Below are 26817 nucleotides of genomic sequence, written 5' to 3'. Positions count from 1 at the left end.
AATGAGGAAGTAAGGGCAAGACCAATATTAAAGAATTTTACAACAGTTACAAAACTATTTTCTCTGCTGAACGCAACAATTGTAAGGGCGGGTTCACACCTTGACGGAAAAACGGAAAGCGGAAAAGCAGTAGCCAATCAGGTAGTCGACTTTCTGTTAGTTTTGTACTATTTACTACCAACGCGAGTTCTGATCGGTTAACTGCTCTTCCGCTTTTCCGTCAAGGTGTGAACCCGCCCTAAGTCACGCAAACCATGACTCTCATTGGGCTATCGCTCGCCGCTCACCGCTGCGCCGCTCTGGCCTGTAGGCTCGTTTATGCTGGATTCACATTGCTTCCAACTTTCGAACTGCCTCTGCAACCAATCAGAAAAATCGTATCATCAATACGAAGCAAAATCCTGTTTTCTGGGGGTCTATTCTTGAAAAGAAACGTATACGAAAAATTAGGAAAATACTATAGTATACGTAACGTATACTATAGTATTTCCCTAGACTTTCGTATACGTTTCTTTTCAAGAATAGAGCCCCTGATAAATTACAGAGTCATCGTACGACGAACGTCGGATGCAGTGTGAATCCAGTATTAAAATACTTTTAAAATGTAAACTCGGCCTTAAACAGATATTTGTGGAAATATAATATTCTGCCAGTTTACTATATAGTGACCGATCTGTTAATTGAAATCATCAGTAGAACAAATAAAATTAATAAATTGTTGAAAAATCAGAAAAATATAATGCCTATATATAAAGATCATAATATTTATTTATTTTAAAACAATTTTTATATTTATTGCCGAAATATAACGCTATAACATTAATGATAACGAGTGATTCAGATATGAGCGGGAATTGCCCACTTTCAGAGGACCAATCAAAACTAGATATCTTATGGCTTGACTCTAGGCGAGTTTTTGTAATTCATCGATTGATCAATCGCATTGTGCGCAGACACAATTTTGTTCTGTAAAAGCTGCATTTGAAAAACTCTCTGTTAGAGAATCTCTACTCAGATCTTATGAGGCTACGCAGAATAAAAGGAACAGGGAACAGAGAATAAGAATTTCAACCTATCAGAAATCAAAGTACTATGGAATACACACTGTTTATTCTACAATATATGATTTCTGATAGGTTGAAATCCTTATCCTCTGCTTCTGTTCCCTGTTCCTTTTATTCTGCGTAGCCCCTTATTCTCTGTTCTCTGTTTCCTGTTCCTTTTATTTTGAGCAGCCCCTTATTTATTCTCTGTTCCCTGTTTCTTTTATTCTAGCCCCTATCTTTCTTCATGGCTTCCACTATGATACCGCGTATTTTCGTCGCGAGATGGCGGGTCGGTCGCGGCGCGAGTCTCATTTCACCGCGGACGGTTCGATAAAAATCAGTCGTCAGTCGCACGGTCGGGGTCGGCGTTGTCCGATGGTGGTTGGTTGGCGTCGTTCAATACAGTTCAGTAATTGTAGTATCATTTGGCTTTGGCGTCATACAGCGTAACGTCGCTCGTCGATCGCTCGGTAGCTAGTTGATTTTATCCGATCTTGTTCAGCTTCGTTCGATCGGACTGGCCATTCCGTGGCCGCGCTTTTCTTTTTTCTCTGGACAACAATCAATTGTATCGCAGACAGCGGCTGCCTTGAGTGTTACAATCGCGAGTTGTATCCGCGATCACGATCCCCGGGATCTGGAACGGTGAGTAGCAGCCGAACCCCGTCAAAGTGAAGTCTTCGCGAGCCTCCCCGAGACGGCTTCTCGCCGAATCTCTGCTGCGGAAAGCGTGTGGGATCAGCTGGTCCTGTCGTCATGGAGTAGCGACCTAGAAGCGATTCGGCGCGTGTCCTTGCGTGCGATTCACCTACCGCGAGATCTGGAAGAGCCAGTTACAGGCAGTCGACTGGTCGGGCGAAGGTTAGACTGCGGATGACGCTTATTCGCGTCGCGTCGCATCGTCTCCCTCCCTCTCGACGAACCCTCTCGCTTTGGGGCGGTGTGCTGATGATTGCAAGCAAATCACGGTCTCCAAGGAATAAAATTGCTCGCGGAAGCACCTTGTGCAGAGGGTCGATTGTGTATCTTAAAATGAGATGAAAATTACAAAAGTTAACATATCCACTAAGTGTTGATCAATTAAATTATGAATATGTTCTAATAAATTTGTTCACTTTTGTAATTTTCCCGTGTTTCGCTCTTCTCATGACCACGGAAATCATTAGGGCCATAGGATCCTAGATTTTATCGCATATGACGTTATCGATGCTCTTCCGTCCGGTACTTCAAGGCTCGATTTTCTTTTAATTTATCGCAATTATTGTTTCCCTTTATCATATTCGTTATTATAGAGCGAACAATAAAACGACGAGGAAAAACGAGTGCTTACGCCTGTATCACACTATGCATTGGAGACTGAGAATTGCGAATTCATCCAGTTAGAACGAAACGAATTAAAATTAAAATTATCTGATTGGTCAAGTTCTAATCTCACGATCCTTGATTTTCAATACGTAACGTGACACGAGCATTAAGCTGCCCTTTCCCTTTAAATCACACTACGCTTTGAGGATTGTGAATTAAAGATTATAATTCAGCTAATCCAAACGAAACGGAATTAAAATTAAAATGATCTAACTGATCGAATTGTAATCTCTTTTTCGCAGTCCTCAGTCTCCAATGCACATAGTGTGACACGGGCTTCAGGATGCACTTAGCGTACCTTTCCGGGTTCTCTGCCGAGACGCGGGAACCTGGTTTTAATTAACACGGATTCGCCGCTCGCGGAATTTCTAACGCAGCGCTTGTAATCTCGATGCCCTTTCGAAGGACGAGCAGAATCTTTCGTAGGTTTCACATTTTTTCGATCGTTCGATTCGGTCCGCCGCTGAATTACACTGGAAAAAGAATTTGGTTATTATACATTAATTAGAATTCTAGTTATTAATGGAGGAATTAGAATTTTTTAGTTGAATTTATTATAATTTTATTATAATTCTAGTTGAGATAAGCAGAATGATCGATTTAATCAGAATTTCCTGGTTCGTGCAGTTTTAAATCAGAAATTTTTCTCGTTGTATATCTTTTCACGTTTTCTATACTCGTTGGACTGTGTTCGAAAACACCAGGTGGTCTTGGATGTCTCATTTTATCCTTGTTCACTGCATGTTTAACAAGAATGAAATAATACATGAGATCAATCGGGTGCAGGTATTTCCGAATGTAGACTTGGAAAGTAAGTCCACACTGGAACAAATTAATTGGAATTCTGGTGGAAAATGGAAAAATTACTAAATTAGGATTTTCTCATTGAATGTATTATAATTCTAGTCGAGGTAATCACAATTCTAATTGATATCAGAATTTTCTGGTTTATTAATTTTTAATCAGAAATTTTTCTCAGCAAGCAAGAGATGTTTTCTTCCGTTTATTTAGTGACGTCCGAAGAACTTATTCCGTTTGTAAAAATGTACATACAGGGCTGGACATGTATTTAAAACATAGTTTCTTTATTATTTTAAGGGATCACGTGAAACTATTACATATTTCGTGTTTAAAACTGAAAGATTAAAAGTTTTTTTTTATTTTATGATTTAAATACTAAGATTGATTGTTAATCTTTTGATATTTGAAATACAAAATACACTTGTAATAGCGAAAACAAATAAAAATTTTAAATAAAAGTATTTTAAAAACATAGTCCTGAATATTATATATAATATAAAGAATAGAGTCCTAAATGTCATACTATTTCATTATGCAATTTCAGGCTTTAGTGATTAATATACTAGTTCTATACTACTTCTGTACCAATTTTGTTAAAAATAAATATATTATACAAACCAAATAGTATGACATTTCATCAATACATATTTTATTTAAACGTGTATGTGGTAGATATTTTCACGCGTTTTCTTTTTTCGTTGAAAAAATCAGAGCAAGAAATATTTTCTTCCCTCTAGCGATGTCTGGAGAACCTTTTTCATTCGTAAAATATGTTATTTGTATAATATAATATTTATATAATTATATAATACAATTTATTCAAATGCGGATGTGTACGTGATTCGTCCGGGGTCTCAGGGGTGCTCCGAAATTGATTTCCGCCTGGCAGAACGATCGTAAAATTTATTCTCGATTATCTCATTACAACGCGATCCCCGGCGCGGCGACGAAACGAATGAATATCAGCGCGCGAATCAGCTTCCCCGTCGATCGTTGATAGAGAGAATTCAGTTGCGGCGCAGGGGCGTTGCCCCCCTCCCTTTCCCTCTCTCCTCCAATCTCCTCTCTCTTTCCTCGTTATATCTCTGTTGCACGTCCTTCACCCCGTCCATCCTCAAAACAGGGAGAGGAACGAGACGGAGGGAAAGAAAAGAAACAAAAATCGAACTCTGGGATACAAACGTGTACATACACGATCGATCTTCCTTCGTTTCTTTTTCTCATCCACGCATGAAAACAACAACATGCCGCGCCACGTATAGAATTCCTCTTTGCGTGGGGATAGAACTCGTCGAGAACTATAAGAAACGCTACTCAGAACTACTCGGTACTCTCAAAAAAATTTTCAAAGATTTCCACTATTTTTTTTAAACTTTATTATATTTCAAAAATGTTTTTTATGTATCAAGAACTCTAGGTATTCACAAAATAGTTCTGTTAAGCTGATCAGAACTATGCGACCTTGAATTTCGTTAAAAAGTTAGCACCCCATTTTTAAAAAATTATTAAAAAATGATTATTAAGCGCATATGTCATTAAAAATCATAGAGAACTCTTCGTATCGTCAAAAAGAAGCAGGAATTATCATCAGAACTATTGTATCTAAAAAATAATTCTTCAAAAATTTTTAATTTTTTTTTTATTATTCGAAAATTTTTTTTACATATCAGGAACTCTAGGCAATCGCAAATTGAAGCTATTAAGCCGCTCAGAACTATTCCACCTCGAAATTCGATAAAAAGTTAGCACCCCATTTTTAAAAAATGTAAAAAAAATGTTTATTGAGCGGAACTCTTATTATTAACTATAGGAAACTCTTCGTCTCGTCAAAAGGAAGTGGAAACTCTAATCAGAACTCCTGAGTACTACAGTTGGGGTGCTAACTTAACATACCCCTTTGCGTGTAACAAAAAAAAGATTGAGTCTGCGCGTTCAGTCGAAATTTTGAGAGTCGCTGTTATTTACACCTCATGAATCATTAGTAGTTCATTATAGCGGTGCAGAGTTATGGGTGGATAGTCATCGCGTTTAACGTTAAAGATCGAATCATAGATCTTTGTATAATACATTAAGTACAAGAAAATCAACCAATCCAGACTCACTTCTGAAAAAAAATCAGGATTTTGTTAAAAAAGTTTAGCTTGGGGGTTGATGTTTTATTCGGTTTTTGGGATTTTTTATACAATTACTTATTTGATATTTTCTCTTTATCATTTATTTTACAATTCCAATAAAATCTTTTCAGGTTTTTTCGAGATGAATAAAATAATACCAGCCCGGAATCAGATTTATTTCTTTTATTTTATGGAAAGAACTAGAAGACTTCAATTTGTTGATTTTTTTATACATGTAAGTTATGCGTTATGGAAGACTCTGTGTTCCTTTCTAAAATCTCAGACGGATTTATCTGAGACAGAGTTGGTATTATTTGCAATCCTCCTGGATTTTTTGAGGGAGTTTATCCTCTTTAAAAAGCTCAAAATTTATGGATTTTTTTCAGTTTTATTAGAATTGTATTGTGTGAAGATATCAAAATCATAATCAAACACCAAATTGTCTTTTAAAAAATTTGTACGCGACTTTAGGATGTCCTCAATTTTAAGCATTAAATTATCCAAATAAGTGTTAACATAGTTTATACGTAGTGTTATTTCTTTCTTTATCTTCAGTATAGAAGTGTTTTTTTTATATTTGTAAAATTTATTATCTATATTTTTACAAAAATTTTTTATAATTAATTTTATTTGAATATGCAATTAATAAATAATGATAAATACAACGTAAACTTTAAATATTACGTGAAAAATATCAAATAATCAATTTTATAAAAAAAAAAAAAACCAATAAAACCCAATGAATTGAGCTTTTCTAAAGAAGCCCGGGTTTTTCCAACCCTGATCTAAGATTTTGTCGTGCCATTAGCACGGGCTGCACTCACAATTAGTTTCTAACTGCGCTTGCGTGTGCGCGTACGAAAATTAATTTCAGATAATTATCGCCGTCACGCTTACGTGATATCGGTCTGTCTGTCACGAGAATCGGAGCGTCACACGATATGCATGCCGCGTAGTTTTACGAACGTGTAAAAAGAAATCAATGGGAATCTGTCACTAGAAAAACCCAAGTTCTCGCCGCCATACACACGTGGAAGTACAAATTCGAATTCTTTTTCAATAACACTGTACGACAAAAAAAAACATCACCAGAACGAGACACAGTCATGTTCTATAATTTGTTCGAGTTCTGGAGAACCACTCGACCGCGACGGACGCGTTTCGGTTCGACAAATTTCACAAATTCGTTGCCACGCTACGCGGGTCCTCAATAGATCAGTGTCTGGACTCTAACTGAATTTTTCATCACGCAATTTGGGCGTCTCGCAGATCCATCTCGCTTGGTGGCTGTTGATTGGTTGTCACTGTCGGCATAACGATAATAGCGTTTGGTGGAAAGACAATGATAAGATTGTTTTCCGACTTCTAGAAAACAATCGAACGAGAAAATATACAAATACGTTTCTTGTGATCAAGATCGCTCAAAAGTCGAAATAATACATACTTAATGGCCGGTATTCATAGTTGATTCTTATTTCCAGATTGTCTTAAGTAATGTCTTAAGATGCTAAAACGGCCCTCTGATTGGTTCGTAACTCTTCAAGACTGAACTTAAGACGGTCTTGATTATAAGAACTGACTATGAATACCGACCAATGATATCGAACGATCTAGAAGCCTCATTTAAACATTCTAATGGAATTCTGAACAGTTCGGGTGTTGTTTAATTCTATATTTTTGAAAGTGTTGCCGACTTTGACTGTACACATGTATTCTCTTTTGATTGTTTCGTAAATCTGGATGACTCGTTCGTTCTGATACGCGTCCTTGAATTCGGCGTGACGACGTGGTAGATGCAGGCCTCCGGTTTCCGGGTGGGTTACACCATTTTCGCGAGCATTGCACCATTATCTTTTGTCTTTATATAACTGGAAACGTCTTGGATACGACTGACTATGTTTATCTGCAAGGCTCAGGCCAACGAAATATAGAAGAAGTTTCTTCAATGCTGAATAAAAATCAAATGTTTCAATATTTGCTCTATTATGTTACAATTTTAAGAAATTTGCAGTTAAAGTTTGCAAAAAGGGTTACTTTCACATATTTTGTTATATTGCTTTGAAGATATATGACTCTGAAGATTAAATCTATCATATTAAAAAGGAGAAATACCAATACAGAGTAGTAGTATGTAAATTATTTATTAACTAAGCGAAAGATAACGACATAGGGGAGAGTTGCCGACCGTACTGGTCGCCCAAATTGTACCTCATCAATTAATATTTTATATTATTACTTTATATAGGCAACATCTAGTATAACAATAATATAAAATATATGAAAAATAAATAATATAGACAGAAATATAACGTCTTGTTTTTATGAACGTTAGCGGCGTTTTAAAAAATCATGTACTTCTGATATTAATTTTTAATCAACTTACGTAACTGATAACAACGCGATCATTCAACTTTATTATAAATTTTGTATTTTTATAAAAAAAAAAAAATATTTATTTTAGAATATTTTACGTTTATTACACATATATACATATTTGCAACCATTATATATAGATCAAATTGATATTTTTACAAAATTTATCAAGTTTCTTACAACGCGTACCATCCTAAAATTGAGATTGATAATCGACTAATAATAAAACTAATAACTGATATCAATACAAATGTCAAGTGTGAAAATACCTATATATTTTAGCCAGTTTTATTTTGACATCATTTGTCTTTTCATTACGGTTGTTACGAAAAGTATTAAGTATTAAGAATTTTTTCAAACTCGAACGAATTAAATCAATAATGAAATCATGTCATGAGTCAACACAAGATTTTGGTGTGTATATTCTGTATTAGAATAAAATCTAATTAATAATTAACAAATGTCTCGATCCATTTCGGAGTTTCTTCAGTGTATAAATTTACGTATAATCTTCTCTTTATATTGTCTCTATCTAGCAGTAAAGTTAATCTTTTCCTAATAACATTAACATTGGAATGTATAAACAAGAATACAAATCTTGGTCTTTTCTCAGAACTAAAAAAATATTACTCCCAACCAGAGTTTGAACCTGGAACTATTCTTTTATCATTATCGCTTTTCTCATCATATTTGCGACAAGCAGAAGAATCGTTTTGCTCGTTTGAATTATTCTTCAATTGTGACATGACGCAGAATTCATCGATATATACATAATGTGTATAACAATAAGTTTGTATTTGCGGAATGTTTGACAAGTAGTCACGCGATGCCGGAGTTGACCTCAAATCGAATAGCTTATTTCCAAACCGTCTGCGCTTTTAAGATGCAAATTATGTAGGCCTGTTACTTCAAGTCGTTCCACGAAAAACAAGCCTCATACGTCACAAAGTTCAGCATGAGAAAACATTCCATAGTTGATAACGAGCATTTCTATTTGTAAGGAAAGAAGTAGGTATACAAAAAAAAAAGTGTTTGGGTTAGAAATACCTAAAGACATCCTATAGGACTATAAGGGAGCGCTAAGGAAGAAGGCCACAAACGCATGATCAAGTTCTCGTTTCGTATTTTACACTCCTGCGTTGCTGCTGCATTTGTTTCTCTCTGCCAATCTGTCTATTCTTTTTTCCTTTGATTTTTAGCGGCAAGACGATGCACGCCACGTGTGCGGCACGATGCGCGTACGTCATCATCGCGAATCTCTCCCAGAGAGAAAGATCCAACCTACATGTGCGCTAGATTTTTTTCGCGATAGTACCTCGGGTACTATCAAATTCACGCGCAGACCACTTCCCATACTATTATACAGTTACTATTACTCTGCTAGACGTGTTTCAGGCAGGCAAGCGCTTACTAGTTTTTGTATCGAGGCGACTTTTTGAGTCGGTTCGCAGCTTGGCTCGTGATATGAAACGCTTTCTACAACGCGACGACGTGCGATATTGAGTCTACCGAACATAATCGTACTCGTACTCGACGATTAAAAAAATGATCGGTACTCGTCGCATTGTTACATATCAAAGAAGCAATGGCAACCCAGTCCTTTGAACAAGTGAAAAGATTATTTGGATTCGAAACTGTTTTATTGTAAATAGCATATTTTGAACACTTTAAATGTTTAAATAGTAATAGAGATGCGCTTAGCTTTATGAATTCGTATTTCGAATGTTTGAGTTCGTCTCCTCTTTTTCTTTCCTCTCGTATCAGTTTCGTTGAAGTAACACGATGATGATTGAAAGATATTGCAAATTGAAATACCACAGTATTAGATTTGAAATAAAGTTGCAGTTTATGTAAGGATATATAAAAGTGATGCCAACTGAGCATCGATTAAAACGTTTAGAACGAAGTTGCAACTGATATAACTGCGGTTAATTTGCGACTTCTGATTGCTCCATTGTTACTTCACGCGGCGAAATTACGTTCTGAAAATTGTACACGCTAAGAGATGGCGAGAGAGAGATGGGAAGGGAGAGGAGGGTGCTGCAGGTATACGTATGTATATCGCGTTGCAGACGGTGCTACGAAGGGCGGAACGCGAAAGCGGTGGGGAGGATGACGAGTGTTGTGCACATTGAAAGGGCAGACTGGTGGCTGGGTTCAAGTATCGCTATCTCCCTAGTTGCCGGATCTCATTCATTTCGCCATGGGCGAACATAAGCGTCGCAGCTCCCGGATTTTCTTCTGTTCACACAAAAAGAAATTGGGTGCAAAAAGTACGCATGAGAGATACACACTGAGTGTCCCATTTTAACTTTTGACACCGAAATATTTTGAAAATTATAATTATGTGGAAAAATGTTTCAGACAAAAGTTGTAGGGTAACTTAAAAAGGTCTATTTACTGATTATATCCGTTTGACATTGGGTGGCATTGTCAAGGTCAGGATAAAATCACTTTGAATTTTTCAAGTAGAACTCTCTAGATGTTATTGCGCATATTATTATATATAGCCTTTCCTGAAACCTTTTCAAAACACTAATTCACTTTGGGTCAGCTGTTTTAAAGTTATCGAGATTTATGTGGCAAGATGTCCAGTGACTTCGTCCTGATCTTGGCAACACCATTCAATGTCAAACGGATATGATCAGTAAATGAATCTTTTTTCAATCTTACAACTTTTGCTTAAAACATCTTTCCGTATCTTTTATAATTTTTGAGATATTTTGATGTCAAAGTTAAAATAGGACACTCATGTATATACGGCACGTAGAGTTTTAATTCATTCTTTATTTCTTAGACTGCGTTTATTTCTATTATTCTTTAAATATCGCATTTCCAATCGCGTTTCTCTTATCATCTAACTGTATCTATTTTTTTTTTTTAAGAGTGCATATATGATAACGATAGTCATCGTACACTTAGTAGCGCACGATCGCGAACGATAATCGGGCAGTAGATTAGGTGAGCGCGGCTAATATATCGATTCGCGATTCTAAGATTTGCAACGTACCCTGCGTTTCTGAGAACGTGCATTATGCAATCATCACGACTCTCCACTCAGACGCAACCTCTCATTCGTGAATTTATTTATTCAGGCCTGACCGGCCTGACCTAACAATGCCCGTATCACACTACCCATTGGAGATTGTGGATTGCGAATTAAAGATTAGAATTCGATTGATAATTTTAATTTTATAATCCGTTCGTTTTGTCCTGATTGATCGAAATCTATTTCTCAATTCGCAATCCTTAATCTGCAATACATAGGATAACACGGACCTATAGGGGATCAGGCTGCATGAATCGTCCCAATCAGCCGTGCGATGAATCATGTTGTATATCACATTTATCTCGCGCTAGGTGCAAGGCAATATACTCTCTGAAACTTGAATCAATCTTTCTTACTCTGAAGAGTGAAGTCTCACTATTAATGATCGAAAATTGAGTCAACTTCGTAAAAGAGTGAAAATATTTTTATCCTTGAAAAAGAGTGGCAGCTTTTTAATCTTCTGGAGTGAGATTCACTCTAAGGAACGAAATCTCATTTCTTTTCTTTTTGTACACACATGTACATAAGATTTTTCACTTTCACGTTTCCGCTCTAGAGAAAAAGTTACATGACTGCTATTCTGAAAGACTGGAGATTTTCACTCTTTTGGAGGAGTTAGAGTCAGTCTAAAAGAATTAACTCTCACTTTTAATACACACATACGTAGAAAAAATTTTCACTTTACGTTTCCGCCTTAGGAAAAAAAACTACACAATCGCTACCCAGAAGCGTGTTCGGATTCCCACCTGCTCCTCGGGTGTCATGTTATCCTTGTTCGACATTCGGTAAGCAATCAGGATGACATGACATCCGGGGACCCAAGTGAGAATCTCAACATGCCTCAAGGTGAAAGTACATATTTTTGCTCTTTTTCTAAGATTGGCTCAATTTTCAGTCTTTTGGATTTTAGTGAGATTTCACTACTCACTTTAATTGTAAGAGATTTAGAGAGTAAATACATCGTTATACATATACATATTTTCTCTTCGCGTAATCTCTCACGTACTGGCGCCTTTGACGGGACAAGCTTTGAATTAGGATAAGATTCTCAGCCCGTCTTTATTCCTCACATTCTGCCTCACGAGAACCTGATTATTCCGGCCAACGATTCGCTCCGAAGCGCATAGAACACTGCGCTTCTTTTCCGCGCGGCCTTCTCCTTTTGCAATTTACCGTACGAGTTTGATACGTGAGTTACGCAGACAAACTGAATGGGGTTGTCACGAGCTGAGGTTCCCGTGGGCACGATATCATCGCGCGTCGCAGACCAACAACTGTAAGCTCTCTGTTTCAATGATACTTCATGTTAGACACCCACACTCGAGCACGTTCTTCTACTCGAACGAGAAGAAAGATTCATGCAAGAAAGATACATGAGAGCGTAGTCTTCTCGTGAAAAGAAAGAAAAAAAGCTAATCAAATAGATTTAAGTAGGCGACTAGCGTGTAAAATAGCTTATTCATAGCGTTTTATTACGTTTTAGACGGTAATTGTCTCGAAGCGAATAAATACAGCTCTGTGTATAAACGGAATTGTCACGACAATTGCGCGCGACATTTCTCCAAGTGACATATCCACACACTACTCGTCTCCGACCTATGAATGGGAGCTATTCATTTCTATTTAAGTTCTCATTATTCGATAACAACCGGTGCGATAACAGACCTGCTTCCTAACTCGCCGCTATTGCACCTTCTGAAAATTTATTGTTTTCTCGTTTCCTCGACAGAAACTAATCTATTTCTCAATATTGTCAAGATATGGCTATGGCAACAATATTTATATATATATATTATTAAATGATAGTGAAATAGCATCTCAATTGCGTTAAATAGTTACTTATTTATTAGGCCTCATAAAAATAAGGCAATAATTATATTTTTTTAGTGTAGACAAACACTTTCTAAATAAAGCACGCTATACGTATAAGAGTGTCCGGCATTTAAATGTCAAAACTTCGGGAGCGTGTAGGGGATTGATAAACTTAGAAATCCTGTAGAAATATGTTCGTTTTTGTTTCGCATTTTAGAGAAAATCGCAAAAAAGATAAACTTAGCACTGCCTTTCTTGCACTGCCTTTGAAGTATTGTCGTCGCTAAAATTGTACACGAAAACAATAATAATTTCGTTTTCAGATAAAAACTGTTTTTGTTTGTTTACATTTCTGCCTTTCTGCGACTATAATGTTACGGAGACGGTGCGAGAGTATGCACGCCAATTTCCACACAGAGGAGTGCCTGATCGGCGAATCATTACAATAGCTTTTAATAGGTTGCGACAGACAAGCTCATTTTCAATTCAATTTTCAAGATCTGTTAAGAAGAAATATTCAAGTAGAAAATCGTGTCCTGCGCCATTTTGATAACAATCCTGATACCGGCATCCTGAGACTGGTAAAATTCAGATAAATGTCGATTTGGATGCATTAGGAATGAATTGAATCGTGCAAGACTTGATTGCGATGAGATTAATATTTAATAACAATCGAATACCAAGCATTCATGCAGACAAACGTATGATTAGCACGTAGTTTACCATCTCAGAGATCTTAGATTTCGTCGATATCTCATATGTATTTTTTTAAATGTCCAATGCATAATTATAATTAAATAAAATTGTATGTTGAACAAATATATAAATAAATTTAAATATTAATAAAATAATTCAAAAATGTATAATAATTATATCTTAAAAGTCTTTTAAAAATTTGTAGTGATAATGATTAAAAATATAGTTTTGGCAATATTTTAGCAATAATTGTAGAACTGTTTACAATATTAGTAAATAATATTAATAATATTATTTACTTATATTTTGACAATATTTTTACATTTAAATTTACTACGGTATTTTTATACCCACAACTTATTAAAAATAATCAAGGTGTTATGTTATTAAATAAATATTTTCATGGTTGCGGCAACTATCTTCTTCTCTTCCACATAAGATGCTAATATAGCTCTGTGATTGCCGATTGGTTTACGTCGTTTGCGACATTTTATAAGACATTACTTAACATGGTCCTAAGTATACGAACCGATTAGAAATATCGACCTTGGAACGATTTTAATTAATAATATTTCTATGAATTTCATAATTTTTTTAATTCTGCAAATTATGTATTAATTACCGTTCTTGAAATACAATTTTTTAATTGAAACAGGAATATCGTAAATTCAAACGATGATCAAACTTAATGCTGTTAATGAACATCTTTCAAACACTTCAAAGAATTTATTGTGAAAAACGAATATATGTAATAGATTCCTTGAAAATCAAAATAATTAAACAACAGAAAATAATTACGATGAGTAAGTACAATGATGGGTGTGTTTTAGCACTACTTTGTATCTTTTTTTCAAAAGATAATTTTATACGGATTGTTACTACGTAATACAGTTGGCCGCTTTCAGCGTGAAAAAGTCGTGAATGGGGCCGGAAATTGTGCGTGTGACTCCGAAATTACACGCAATCACGCGTGACGCGCGCTCTATATCAGAACGATCGGCTCGCGACTGCGATAGCCCAATAGTCTCGTTTCAAAGTTGCAAGAGCTCCAAACTGGGTCAAAAAAGCAGAGCTTGCGACTGCCCGCCAACCTACTTGGAACACGCCCGAATGGAATAGCGAATATTCTTTTGTGCGTCGTACTTTTCGCGTTCTAAACGCGAGAACTGGCTAGGGGAACATTGATTTATTCGAAGACCGTTTTTATTCTCCAGTGAAATTTTATTTTATATTCTTGCGTGAGCTCTAATATAGCACTTTTGTAATCAGAATGTAATCTTCCAACAAAATCTCTCTGTTGAAGTGTACGTAAACCTAAATACTTTATATTATGTCACAATCACATTAATAATTCTTAGCCAGCAAAGTAACGAGTAATGTTCCACTTGTCGATGATCATTCTTATCCTAAATAAACAGAAAGTTGTAAAATTTATGTAAAAAATATTATTGACTACCAAGATCCGCCTTGATCAAATACGACTCTCAGAGAAAAGGTGACCGTGAAGGTGATAACTATAATACAAGTTTTATATTAGATTAATTAACGTAAATAGTTGAATTAGCTATTTTATAGTTATTACAACTATAAAATAGTTAATTCAGTTATGTACATTAATTCTATCATATATAAAATACAATGTGATAAATACTTGACTGATTTTTTACAACAATACTAATGGCGCAATTTATCAACTAATACTTGTATTGATGTCTTAACGACCTCTATGTGAAATTTTAGCTCTGTATGATCAGTTGAAGTAAAGAACAGTGACTCGTGCGTATGTGAAGTTAGCATCCCACATTGAAATTCCGTAGTTCTGATTAGATTACTCCCGTTTCCTTGTGATGAAACGAAGAGTTTGATATAATTGTTAACAAGAGTTCTGCTAAACTATTTTTAAACAATATTTAAATATTAAATCTTATAGGACCGTACATGTGAGAAACACAACCAATAAGAAATTGTCTTTAATAGTCGAGCTGGATCTTAAGTTCGAAAAATTTTTTTATGTATCAGGAACTCTATTCAATAAATGAAGCTATTTAGCCGCTCAGAATTATTTGATCTCGATTTTCGATAAAAAGTTAACATCCTATTTTTATAAAATTAGCCCAGTGTCGACTCGAACGGAAGTAACATTGGAATGCATTTCCAAAGCACGAGATTATGTAGAAATATAAAAATTTGTGTTGGTATTTTTATTTCATAAAAAAAAAATGTCGACAAGAAATTCTTGTTTATACTGGATACCCTCGTATTTAAAATAGTAAATGTAAAATAATTGTAATCTTTCCATTTGAAAATATAAAATACAAAATGCTCTTTAGATATCCTTTTGAGGTAGAAAATGGACATTAGTTATATATAGTTTTTAAAATGGTTTTAAAATCAAATGGCTTTTTAAATATTTATATTTTTATATTATTTATTTTTAAATGGATGGTTATTTCGATTTGAATTCTTATTTCTTATTTTTAATATTTTTTATTATTATAAATTTTTATATATTATACGTTTTTATTTCCTCTATGAAAATATAAGGCTACATGTATATTTATTGATATCAATTGCATCGGAAAAAGACAATGGCACTATCTTTGATTACATACCTAATTATATATAGGTATAAAGCTCACTTCAGACGATCTATAATTCGCGACCAAATTCAAGATAAAATTTACTTATAATTTTATGTGTCACGTATTCTAAATATAAATATATACCCTGATATATAAATATTTTGTACATATGTACATTTTACTTCTTTAAATGTTTCCTATGATATACGACAATCAAATTTATAAACAGAATTCTGTTCCAAATTTGATGGAATTATGGATCGTCTAAAGTATAGTATTTGTTTATTTTTAAATGATATATTTAAAATCCGCGCTTTACTATTACATATGACGGATAGGCAAATTACTAAACTACTAGTTACCTCATTAATTTAACTCATTATATTATATGTTCTTTGGAAGATAATCAAAATTCTCGTTATTTTTTCAAATTTTTGAAAAAGTGGTATTGACTTCATGTAGGTCTTTGTCAGGTGGACAACCGCGAAACTTTTTACTCGTTTATTTGTAATATTTTTACAGAATCTATCGCGCCTCGGGAAATTTTCCGAAAGAATTTTTACACCGCATCGTACGCCGTTTTACGAGCGATTCATACGGGGATGCAATATTGTACGGTCTACTATGAAAGGCAGGGAGGAAAAACATGACGCGGCGACGTAAACCGGCCAGAGGGAGAGAGCGGATGTAATTCGAAGCACACACATGCGGCAAGAAGAGTGGAATGTTCAGAATCTTAAACGTTTAATAGGACTTAATCGGTTAATAGGTCTCGCGCATTCAGCCAAAGTCTGTCGTCACCACCTCACGCGATGAATGATAACGCGAGTTCCTCGTGCTCCGGATATTTTTATCGTACCTGTTTATTCTATTCTATTTTCTTTCTTTTAAAGAATTCTATTTTCTTTTGACTCTTCTCTCGCTTTCTCTTTTTCGTTGCAGTTCGAAACGCTTCGAGGATTCTGTCTCGATTGTATATACTGAGAAAAAAAATTTACTAAATTTTAACAAATATTTTTCTCGGTGTAGATTTACGTAAAAATATGTTGGTTTACACACATCTCTAATTTTTTATATCATTCTCAGATTTTCGATTCGATAAAAAACAAAGGGAAAATGACACGTTTATATAAAATTATTTTTTTCTTTTGAAAACGAGCCTTGATCGCAGTCCCTGAAATATCGCAGACGTGCAATCGTTCCGCCTGCATTTCTTAAGAAGGAAGATCTATTCTCAAGCGATGTTTGATTTGCAGTGTGGAATGATAAATGGTCGCCACCAGCAGCATGGTATATGAGGAGATAGTCGGTATACGGGGCAGCTGACCCCAGCCACCGCGCACGCTTTTCACGCGCGAGATGCCCCACAATCTAAACTCAGCTTCCGCCAACTCCGCCAACACGGGACCGAATCATCAAGCCTATCCACAGCAGCCGTACCATCGAGAGAATGCAGATGGACTCCAGCCCGAGGTAATGCAAAATCGATCGTACCGATATGTCCACTCTGCGTCGAACATCTTGGATGTATAAGCGAACCCATGAGTAACATACGTTCTTATGAATCTGTTTCATCGAACTGTAACTCTTTTCATTTTAGAAAAATTTAAAAATGTATGTGGAGAAATACATATTTCGTGCATTGCTTTAGAGAGAGAGATTCATTATTAGGCCGACAAAGAGTGCTTTTAAGCGTGGTTTATAATAAATTGCAGCCGAGCTGGAAAAAAAATTCGGGCTTTTTCAAAAAGCTTTTCAAAAAAGTTCAGTCCACTGGGGTTTTATTGGGTTTTTTAGTTTTCTTTTTTTAATAAAATTTATTATTTAATATTTTTTCACATTTTTTTTTAGTTTACGTATTTATCATTATCTTTTATTTAATTACATATTCAAATAATTATAAAAGAATTTTGTAAATATTACAATAAATTTTTCAAATATAAAAACACTTCTATAATGAAGATAAAGAAAGAAATAATGACACTACCTATTAAAAATTATATTAATATCGATTTGGATAATTTAACGCTTAAACAAATGTTTATTTAATAAACCCAAAAATCCAAATTGGGTATTTTATTCACCCTTCCCCTATAAAAAAAATCAGAGTTTTTTGAGTTTTTTTTGAGTGAAATAATATCAACTCTGAATTACAGAGAATACCGTTGCCAGTCGCAATGCTTCGCAATCGTCAATCAGAAACATCAATAATAATTAGCTTCTAAATTTTATCGTCATAAAAAACGAAATACGAATAAAATTCGAGTAAGATAGAAGTTAGAATATAAAATAGAAATTATATAATGAAAATTATTACCGATCTATAAAAACGATGATCGTTCTTTAGAAAGAACCGGTGGAATTCGACACATCGCATTTGCGAGGTGCTCCAGCGGAGGTCGAGGCGTTGGTACACAACATCAAGGAAGTTGCCCAGCAATTTCTTTATCACTGGCGAACGTTCCCTGTCGTCCTGCCCCCGTCGTTGTCTTCGTGCACAGAAGGCGAGGATACGTTGGCGCGAAAGAAATATCACTTGAGGGATCTGTTTGTGGCGCCTAGCTTTGATGAGCTGGACGCCGTCGCCGTGGACAGCAAGGGTGAGCCCAGAAGACTGACCAACAAACAACTGGAAAGCATCAGAGAGCGAGGGTAGGTGTTTCTTATGTGGACACAGTGAGTATGTCAATTTCCCTTTTACTCATTTAACGATCGTGATAGCTAGTTATTTTATGTACCTAATTATGTGTAGCGGCAGTAGATAGACAGTAGAAAAAAAGGAAAAAAAAATAGAGAGGAGAGAGTAATGTAATGTAGCCGTAATGGATGAATATACATACCCGCGTCGAATCTGTCGAAATCGCCAGAAAGCGATGATATCGTAATAATCACGTGAGTCTTGGAAGCGTATTGATGCCCAACTTACGTTTTCGATGAATTAGACGCGCGGGATCTCTCTGCGAAGAGTAAATAAAGCAACCCTTCATCTTCAAGTGCGTGTGTGTCTGATATGCTCTAACGATTTCTGTAAAGCTTACACAAGGATAAATATGGAAAGCCGAAGAAGCTGAATGCCACTCAGTTGGAGAGCATTCGAAGATGCGGGTACGTGTGACACACTTAAGCGACAGTGCTTAAAAAAAGTAAAGACAATGTGTTAAACGTTTATGCAAATAGGTCGATAGGTAAACTTGTACAGCAACCTCGGGATTGACTAACCCTTGCTAACTTCCCTCGCGCGGGAACGATGTCGCGTTCACAGCATGATCTTTCATTTGCACCGCCATTAACTCATTTAGTTTAAACGCCCGATGAATCATTTGCGGAGCGTTGACGAGATAAACGCATATTATCGTATAACTCTTTTGCGCCACTGGAATTGGAGATTGGTATAACATCTTTTACAACGTGTGTATTCATTATCGCATGGCACTCAATTTGTACAAATTGTATATTCCCAACTGTTGTTCATCTTTAGTTATTTTTTTTTTTTTTTAAGTTTGGCTTGTACATAATCGCTGTAAAGAAGAAAAACCGTGTGCTTTAGCGACTATAGGATTAGTTCAAGTGTAATTCAGCACGGATTAGCTATCGAAATAAGTATTCCCGGTGAAAAATTAGAATACAAGTAGACATTTTACACGTTGCTGTATAAATCGTTTTATAACAGAAGGGAAGACGGTACTTGTGTTACAACCATTCTTATATCCTTTCGAACTGTTTTTCTGTAGGACACGGCGCTTTGTATAATTGTGGTCGTCGCAAAATCACGTTACAGAAATTTTATCGCGCGGCTGACCGATGATTCTTCTCTTGCAGAGAGTTCGAAGTCGACTCGATCAACTTCGCCGGGCAGACTCACCGATGGCGATTGAGCGGTCTTCTACAACGCGGCCGAGACAGACGGCGGGATGCGTTGCTTACAGATCTCGCTTTGGCGACTAGGTTTCTCGTTGTAACGGCAAAGGCTAGATTAGTTTCCCATTGCTTCAGTGTCTCACAATCTCTTAAAGCCCTATTAACGGGGCTGTTACGACTTCTCGGTGAGCAGTTTGCGTCCTTTGCGCGCTTATATATGACGTCTAAGCCGCACATCCGCATTACTGACACTACATTAGATTTATACACACTTCATATACGTATACATTGCACGTTACATTTATATGTATCTTGCAGACATTATAATCGGCGTACCATCGCTCCAGGCACACAATCTAGATGTTAAAATTAGGGAGGAGCGCTGCCGATATCTGGTAGCGGAATTAGTCTGTAAGGTAAGACTATTATTTTCATTATTACTAGAAATACGATCTCCGTTGCGCAAACCCTAAGTCGTTTTTACTTCGATATAATGCTGTAGCCGGAATATGATGATTCTCTGGAGCTCCTTTGTGGATTTATACGGAAGCAACTTCGTCGCGCGACAACGGAGAAATTCGAAGTCGAAAGAGAATCGTCCCAACTGTTACCCGTTTCAGTTCCTTTCGTATTTAGAACACCTGGCGGGGCTGCGATTGATCTCAGGCTATTCAGCAGGGACATAATCAGAAAAGCTTTACCGACGCTCGTTGCGATTCTGGAGAGAGAGACAAGAGGCTGGTTCCTTCACTTTAGAGAAAGACTGATATCTGAATTGAGAGCACAAAAGAAACCGGACGATGAAATAGAACGAGTAAGAAATACTTTTTAATTGACTTATACAAGGTGAGGCATCTAAAACGAGTCACCTGAATAATTTGCTTGTTTTTGGTGTCTCCATCTAGACAAAAAACATGATCAAAACACATCCCTCTCGAAACCAAAAACAAGCAAATTATTCAGATGATTCGTTTTATAATTGACCATTTGCCAGACACTCTGAGTTAAATAACTGACGTTGAAATACAATAAATCAGTAATTTTTCAACGAAAGAAGAATCTGAATATTTATAGAGTAGCGTTTCAACTGTAAGAATGAACACTAGAATTAATAATATGATTTTGTAAGTTTTGTTCACTGAAGCTGATTCTGTGAGAATTGAAACACGTTTGGAAAATATTTTGTACTTTAAATGTTACATTAAAAATCTAGTATTGCTTATTATTTTAACCTTTGGCTGGTATCTGGGATACTAGACGCCCCAGCGTATTTTAACTCTAAATTAAGGTCCCTTATTGTTAGAAAATGGGACTTATAGTGCCGTCTGTTAAAATTAAATTTCATTAAAATAACCTTTGGTTATTTAACTTGTTAAAGTAACATTTCAAGAATATCCTGAATATTTGTCAAGTCAAAATATCAAATAGCCTACTCGCGACAAGCGATTTTATGGTTGGGGTACCAGACGCCCCATTGTGCTAGCTATGCGATTCAAGAGAAGTGTGCCAGCTAAGGGTTAAAAATCTAGTTATACTGTGAGTGTGCTAAGCTCATTGCCCTTTTATAGACACTGCATATTATATATGCATTTATAAAAGTAATAAATTAATATATAATAGAATAAGTTAAAATGTATTAATTTTGGTGGTCAATATTTTTAGGAAGTTAACGAAGCGGTAATGCGCGAGTACTTGCAAAGAGTGTACTCAAATATCCTGTGGCATCCTGACATACTCGCGCTAGGTGAAGGCATTGCCCAGTTACTGGTTCAACAGGCACAGTCGGTTGTGTTGATGCACCGAGCAATAGAGAACGTGCAACGGAAATTATCGCAAACCAAAGAATCTCTGCGACATCGCATCGAGAGCGAGCATCCAATCTTATCACGGATACAACCATGGATGCGCGATCGTATGCGCGAAGCCGAAGAGAATTTCATCGAAGAGTGCGAATGGAGTGCGCATGAAGAAGCTCTTCATGCACTCTGTAGTCATCAGAATCTCACTCAGACCGTGTACTTTCTCAATCGTGATTTAACTTTTATGAAAGAGGTACCTAAATGTCCAATGTTGGAATTTTATTATTAATATTTTAGAACTTGTTAAAAACCAGAAAAAATATTTCTGTTTCAGAGAGAGCCAGTTCTTCTGAAAGAACTGCGAAAGGTGAAAACCCCGACGAGAACTTTTCAATGGCCGACGCAAATATGGCTCCCAAAGAATTGGATAATAAGACGCAATTTTCAAGGTCAGTCTGAAATCATTCCTACCGTACTGAGCAATACTCCGACTTCTATCACGACACCTCGCGCTGATCCCAGTCAGCCCGTCTTTTTGGTCGAAAGAGAAATTGTACACACAACTACAACAAGGTACCTCAATCGATCAAACTATCATTAAAATTCTCGTGCTCGGTATTTTAACGATTTCGATGATGTGCAATAGATGGCCGATGTGGCGTTGGATAAATTATATCGCCAGAACGTGGTGTTGGACGTGGAACGCAATGTTCCTGCTAGGTGTAGCCGTACCATGGTGTAGTCCAGTGTCTTTTCGTGCTTTATTATTGGTACAATCATTTACTCCCGACCTTGAATTGAGTCAACTAAATGGAACATTGTTCCCGAGAAAGTCATCGCAAATGCCTACTCTCTGTTCCCGACTAATAGCACTCTGGAGACACATCAGTAAAAGTCGAACGCACTTTGAAACTGAACCAGATACAGGTAAAATCGCCGATTATTTATCTTGAAATACAACCCTAGTCGGAATAGTAGTAATATCGCAAATAATTTAATAATGATAAATAATTAGCGCAATCGGTTTGAACTGGAAATTATATAAATTCAGTAAAGAAATATGATTAGAGGCGCGAAGAATCGTCTTGACCGAATATGTCCTTTGGTACTTGTGCGTATATAATTTTATTATACATATTAAATACTTAATATCAGGAAAAATACGCTCTAACAATATCTTTTTAGGATTCATCGGCAAAGGTATGACCAGACATCTAAATAGGTTATGGAACTACGGTGCAAAAGGTCTTTTAGGCACATTCATCATTCTATTTGTGTTTCCCATCATATGCGTTCTGGCGAGCGTTAGTTCGCTGATTATTGCTTTTACTGCGATCTTGTGGTTAGTTCCTCGTGTATTGGATCCCTCATTTATTTTCTTTGAGTAGAACGTAATCGAACTTAACTTATTGGCCATTTCAGGATGCCACTGGTCACAATGACGTTGCATGCGTTCATGGCACTCGTGATGGATTTGGATAGTCCTGAGCCGAGCCGTAATCGATATTTCGTAGTGATGGAAGCATTAGTCTGGAACATCGGTATTCAAGGCTGCCTGCAACCGATAGCGGCGTTATTCGTAGCTGTTATCCTATGCCCGATCATCTCATTCGTGATACTTACAAGTAAATAAAAAAACGAATTTTATCGAGAGACGAGAAAAATCGAAATAATTCTATTTTGTAGTTGCTGTGATACGTTATTGGGTCAGAGTGCTCTGGGATACAGCTATGTTCCACTTAGTGATAAAAAATAGAGGTCGGATACCAGCGAGCGACAGCTTCGTTGTCAAAAGAATAGCTGGGCCGGGACTAGCTTCGGATTATTATTATCAAGTATTGCACTTTTATCGATGGATATCATAATACTTGAGGAAAACATTTAACTGAAATTAAATTATTCTCGTTAGATACGAGCGGAGCAAGCACTGGCCGCGTTTGAAGCGAAATTAGAGCTGGACGAATTGCTGGCTTACCAGCAAGAGACTGAAAGATTAATCACTCAACCGCAGAGAGATTTTACTCAGTTTGTCGAAGCCTGTTTTGGCCCGTTCGCTGCTAGTTTAGCCAAGCCAAAGGATCCGTACAAATCACTGGAGAAGGAAGCCAAAGATCTAATCGCCGTACTGCACGAGAAGTTGGATCGACGAAGAAAGAATCTGCAAACGGGTCTCGGTGTCGCGGTGAGGAGTAAAATAAAATTAACCACTTTCGATTTGAAGGTAATTATTTGCTGTAAAATATATGACATCGCATTAATTTTAATTAATTATAAATCGTACGCGCGTATAGTCCAGTTACGATACAGTGAAAATAATATTATATACAGGTGGTCATTCAGCAAGGTGCGCTGATGTTAGAACGTCTTTATCCCACTCACGTTTTCGCAAGATTGCCTGGAAATGAGGAAGATTTTTGGGAGAACAAAGGTCTAGGGGTATGTGACTGGGCGGGCCTGGCAGGGCTTATGTATGCTGACATCTTCAGTCTGGATTTCCTACAACCACTCGACGACTCTGATACAAAATTCAGATTGGAGCCGCATTCAGGAGTCGATTTGTCACGATACACGGACATGGTACACAGTACTGAGCTTGGTGGTGTTAATGGACCCGATTTACTCGGCGCTGTTTACGCACCACGTGGGAATATTCAAGTGCACAGCCCGTATCTCGAGGTTTCTGCCTTTAATCCGAGAGCTAAGCAAGCTAGCAATAGCAGAAAGTCTGACAAACGATGGTAATCACTTTTCTTAATTATATCATAATTTTCTTAAAGAAAAAAAAACATGCATAAACCGTGATTCTTCACAGCGATACTAGCGGCCTATTGACATCGACGAAAATTCGAAGGCGCACAATGACGAACGAGAACAATGCCGAGGGACGATGGCAACCATGGAAACGCCAGATTCATCCGTACAGTGCGGAGAAATTGGTGATCCCCTTGCCGATTCCGCATCCGGCTCACATAGCGGTGACTATACACAATCGCGATTCGGAGGATCCGATACCGCTCGACTCCGAACTGTGTCAGAACATCCTTCGAGCAATCGAGGAGTCGCCTGGTGAAATGGCGACGGAATATGTGAGTCGATATAGAGGTGGCGGCGGCGATTCCAGCTTCGACTCCGTCGCATCGCAGTCGTCGGTTTCGATTGACACCGGTCTGAACAAGGAGAACGAGACAACGCAGGAGACCGCCACGGCGAACGCCGAGAGGGAGGGCGAGACCTACCACTGGACTCTATCGAATTGGGGTGGTGGCATTACGCGAAGACGAAATAATTCTGGATCTATAAAGGTTGATCTAGCGTCACCGGAGGACGTCACCCTCGATACAGATACCACCAGAGTGATGTTCAGCACATACGGAACAACCGTCTAAATTAAGTCCGCCGTTATATGCGCCGAATAAAACAATTATCTCGTTTCACATGTATAGATGATGTTAAAAGAAAGAAAGAAAGGGGGGAAAGAATAACCTCTTTTAGCAAACCCGATCTTACAGAAGAACTTTTTGCCATTTAAGATGACGCGATGTAATATTAATATTCACATTATCCGCTCTCAACTAGAAGTTCCATGGATCGATCGGTATACCGATTAAACGTTTAATGATGTATTTATGATCCTAATCAGAAATATAAATTTGAAAGATTTGAAAACGTTTTCGAAAGGAAAAGCATATTATGGATTCAATTGCCGTATAAACACGTACATGTAATCGAGTAGTTCCCAGTGAATTACAATTATTGTCACAAAATTTAATAGCGTGAATCTATCGTATTGAAATTTTATCTGAAAATAGACAGATATATTCGCCGAAGTCTTTTCGATACCGAAGCTCATAAACAGAACTTCAATTATTGGATGAGTACCGTTTAACGAGGAATATTATGCGAACGTAATGCAAGATTCCAAAATTTTATTATTACAAAGTCACGATTTTTAAAAAATATAATAAAGAATTATATATATATATATATGATATATATATATATATTTCTTTATTATATTTAAAAAAATATATATATATAGGGTGTCCCCAAAGAACTCCTGAATATCTCGGAAAATGTAAATTTTGTAGAAAAGAATATTTCAAACAAAAGTTGTAGAGATTAAAAAGATTTATTTACTGATCTTATGATAACTTTGGATAGCATCGCTAAAGTCAGATCACATCAATTTTTTTTATGGATCATTTATTTTTTTTTACATATTGTAGTCCACCTCAATAGCTTTTCAAAACACTTAACATTTCTTTATGTGTAAAAAGTGAAAATGTGCGGAACAATCTGTAATGCCTTTGATCTGACAAATGTTATCCAGATCATGATTCTTAGTCTTAGTCTTCGTCTTCAATAAATGGCACACGACCAGAACTAGGTCAACGCGACCAGTAATGAAAATGCCGCACAAGGCGGCGAGTAACGTAAAGTCTTAAAGAATGACGCAATAACCCGCGAAAATGGCAAGAACCGCCCGAACACCGGGCGCCTGCGGTCAGGACGAACGAACGAGACATCCAAAATCGCGGGACCGCTAGGCGGATTTTGAGTAATCGCAAGACACAGTCAAAGTCGGCCACACTTTTCAAAAATATAACGGAAACAAGCACCCGACAAAGATGCGTCCGTCCAAGACGGGTGATGCAACAAGATTAGATCATAATCTTAAACAACATTTAAAAGAACATAAATAGAAATGAGCATACAACTACAACGCAAGATGTCATTCGCGAAAGTCATATTTGAAAAAGAGAAAAGTAAACGGTTCAGTCAAGTTTTGACCATCATCAGTACATAAAAATTAATTGTATAAAGCATGCGCAATATAAAACAATAATAATCGCTGGATGTTAATAATAAAATCGTCAAAATTCACGGTGTATAATATTAACGTTAAAAACTAAGAATAGGAAAAATTAAAAGTGCATTATTTCAAGTCAAAAAATGAAAATTCCAATGTATTCTTATTGTTCAGTTATAGATTTTTGTGTTCTTTCACGCTATTTGAAAATTGGAAATTCTTATTTTTGATACCGTACAATAAATACGGAGTTACCGGGTTCCGTATTTCAGACAAGATCATTTAAGAAATTCCAATTAAATAAATCATCGAATAGGTACATTAAATGTTTAAAAAAGATGTCTACTAACATTTTATAAGATTTTAGCCGTCCGTTGAACACCTTGGATAATCGCCAGTAGTACTGTAACTTTCAAATTTCATATTTTGAAAAACACTTAATAAAAATAAACTGTATTGTGTAGTGTTTTCAAAAGCTCTTGACGTCAGAGCTATTAGATTCTGGAATAAAA

The 26817-nt window shown here is 36.5% G+C and overlaps 1 protein-coding gene across 1 annotated transcript; it reads left to right on the top strand.

The window, feature by feature from the left end:
• Positions 1-1240: 1240 nt before the first annotated feature.
• Positions 1241-25099, top strand: LOC108776120 (uncharacterized). Its single transcript, XM_018542635.1, has 16 exons — positions 1241-1691; positions 17095-17311; positions 18186-18490; positions 18872-18943; positions 19658-19881; positions 20015-20112; positions 20199-20510; positions 21359-21748; positions 21830-22068; positions 22142-22422; positions 22681-22837; positions 22918-23120; positions 23182-23330; positions 23405-23716; positions 23824-24233; positions 24308-25099. The coding sequence occupies exons 2-16, from the start codon at positions 17198-17200 to the stop codon at positions 24879-24881; spliced, it is 3840 nt and encodes a 1279-aa protein (XP_018398137.1). The 5' UTR covers positions 1241-1691; positions 17095-17197; the 3' UTR covers positions 24882-25099.
• Positions 25100-26817: the final 1718 nt, after the last annotated feature.

This window comes from Cyphomyrmex costatus, unplaced genomic scaffold (genome assembly GCF_001594065.2).
Source record: "Cyphomyrmex costatus isolate MS0001 unplaced genomic scaffold, Ccosl1.0 scaffold340, whole genome shotgun sequence".
NCBI classification, from domain to species: Eukaryota; Metazoa; Arthropoda; class Insecta; order Hymenoptera; family Formicidae; genus Cyphomyrmex; species Cyphomyrmex costatus.
The sequence above is the reverse complement of the archived record's forward strand: the minus strand, read 5'-3'. Positions and strand labels throughout refer to the sequence as shown.

Excerpts from the sequence above, each read along its gene's own strand:
- LOC108776120 (XM_018542635.1), top strand. The coding sequence starts at position 17,198 with ATGCCCCACAATCTAAACTCAGCTTCCGCCAACTCCGCCAACACGGGA. Across the intron at positions 19,882-20,014 it reads GGGGCTGTTACGACTTCTCG|ACATTATAATCGGCGTACCA; the intron begins GTGAGCAGTTTG and ends TGTATCTTGCAG. Across the intron at positions 22,423-22,680 it reads TGAAACTGAACCAGATACAG|GATTCATCGGCAAAGGTATG; the intron begins GTAAAATCGCCG and ends ATATCTTTTTAG.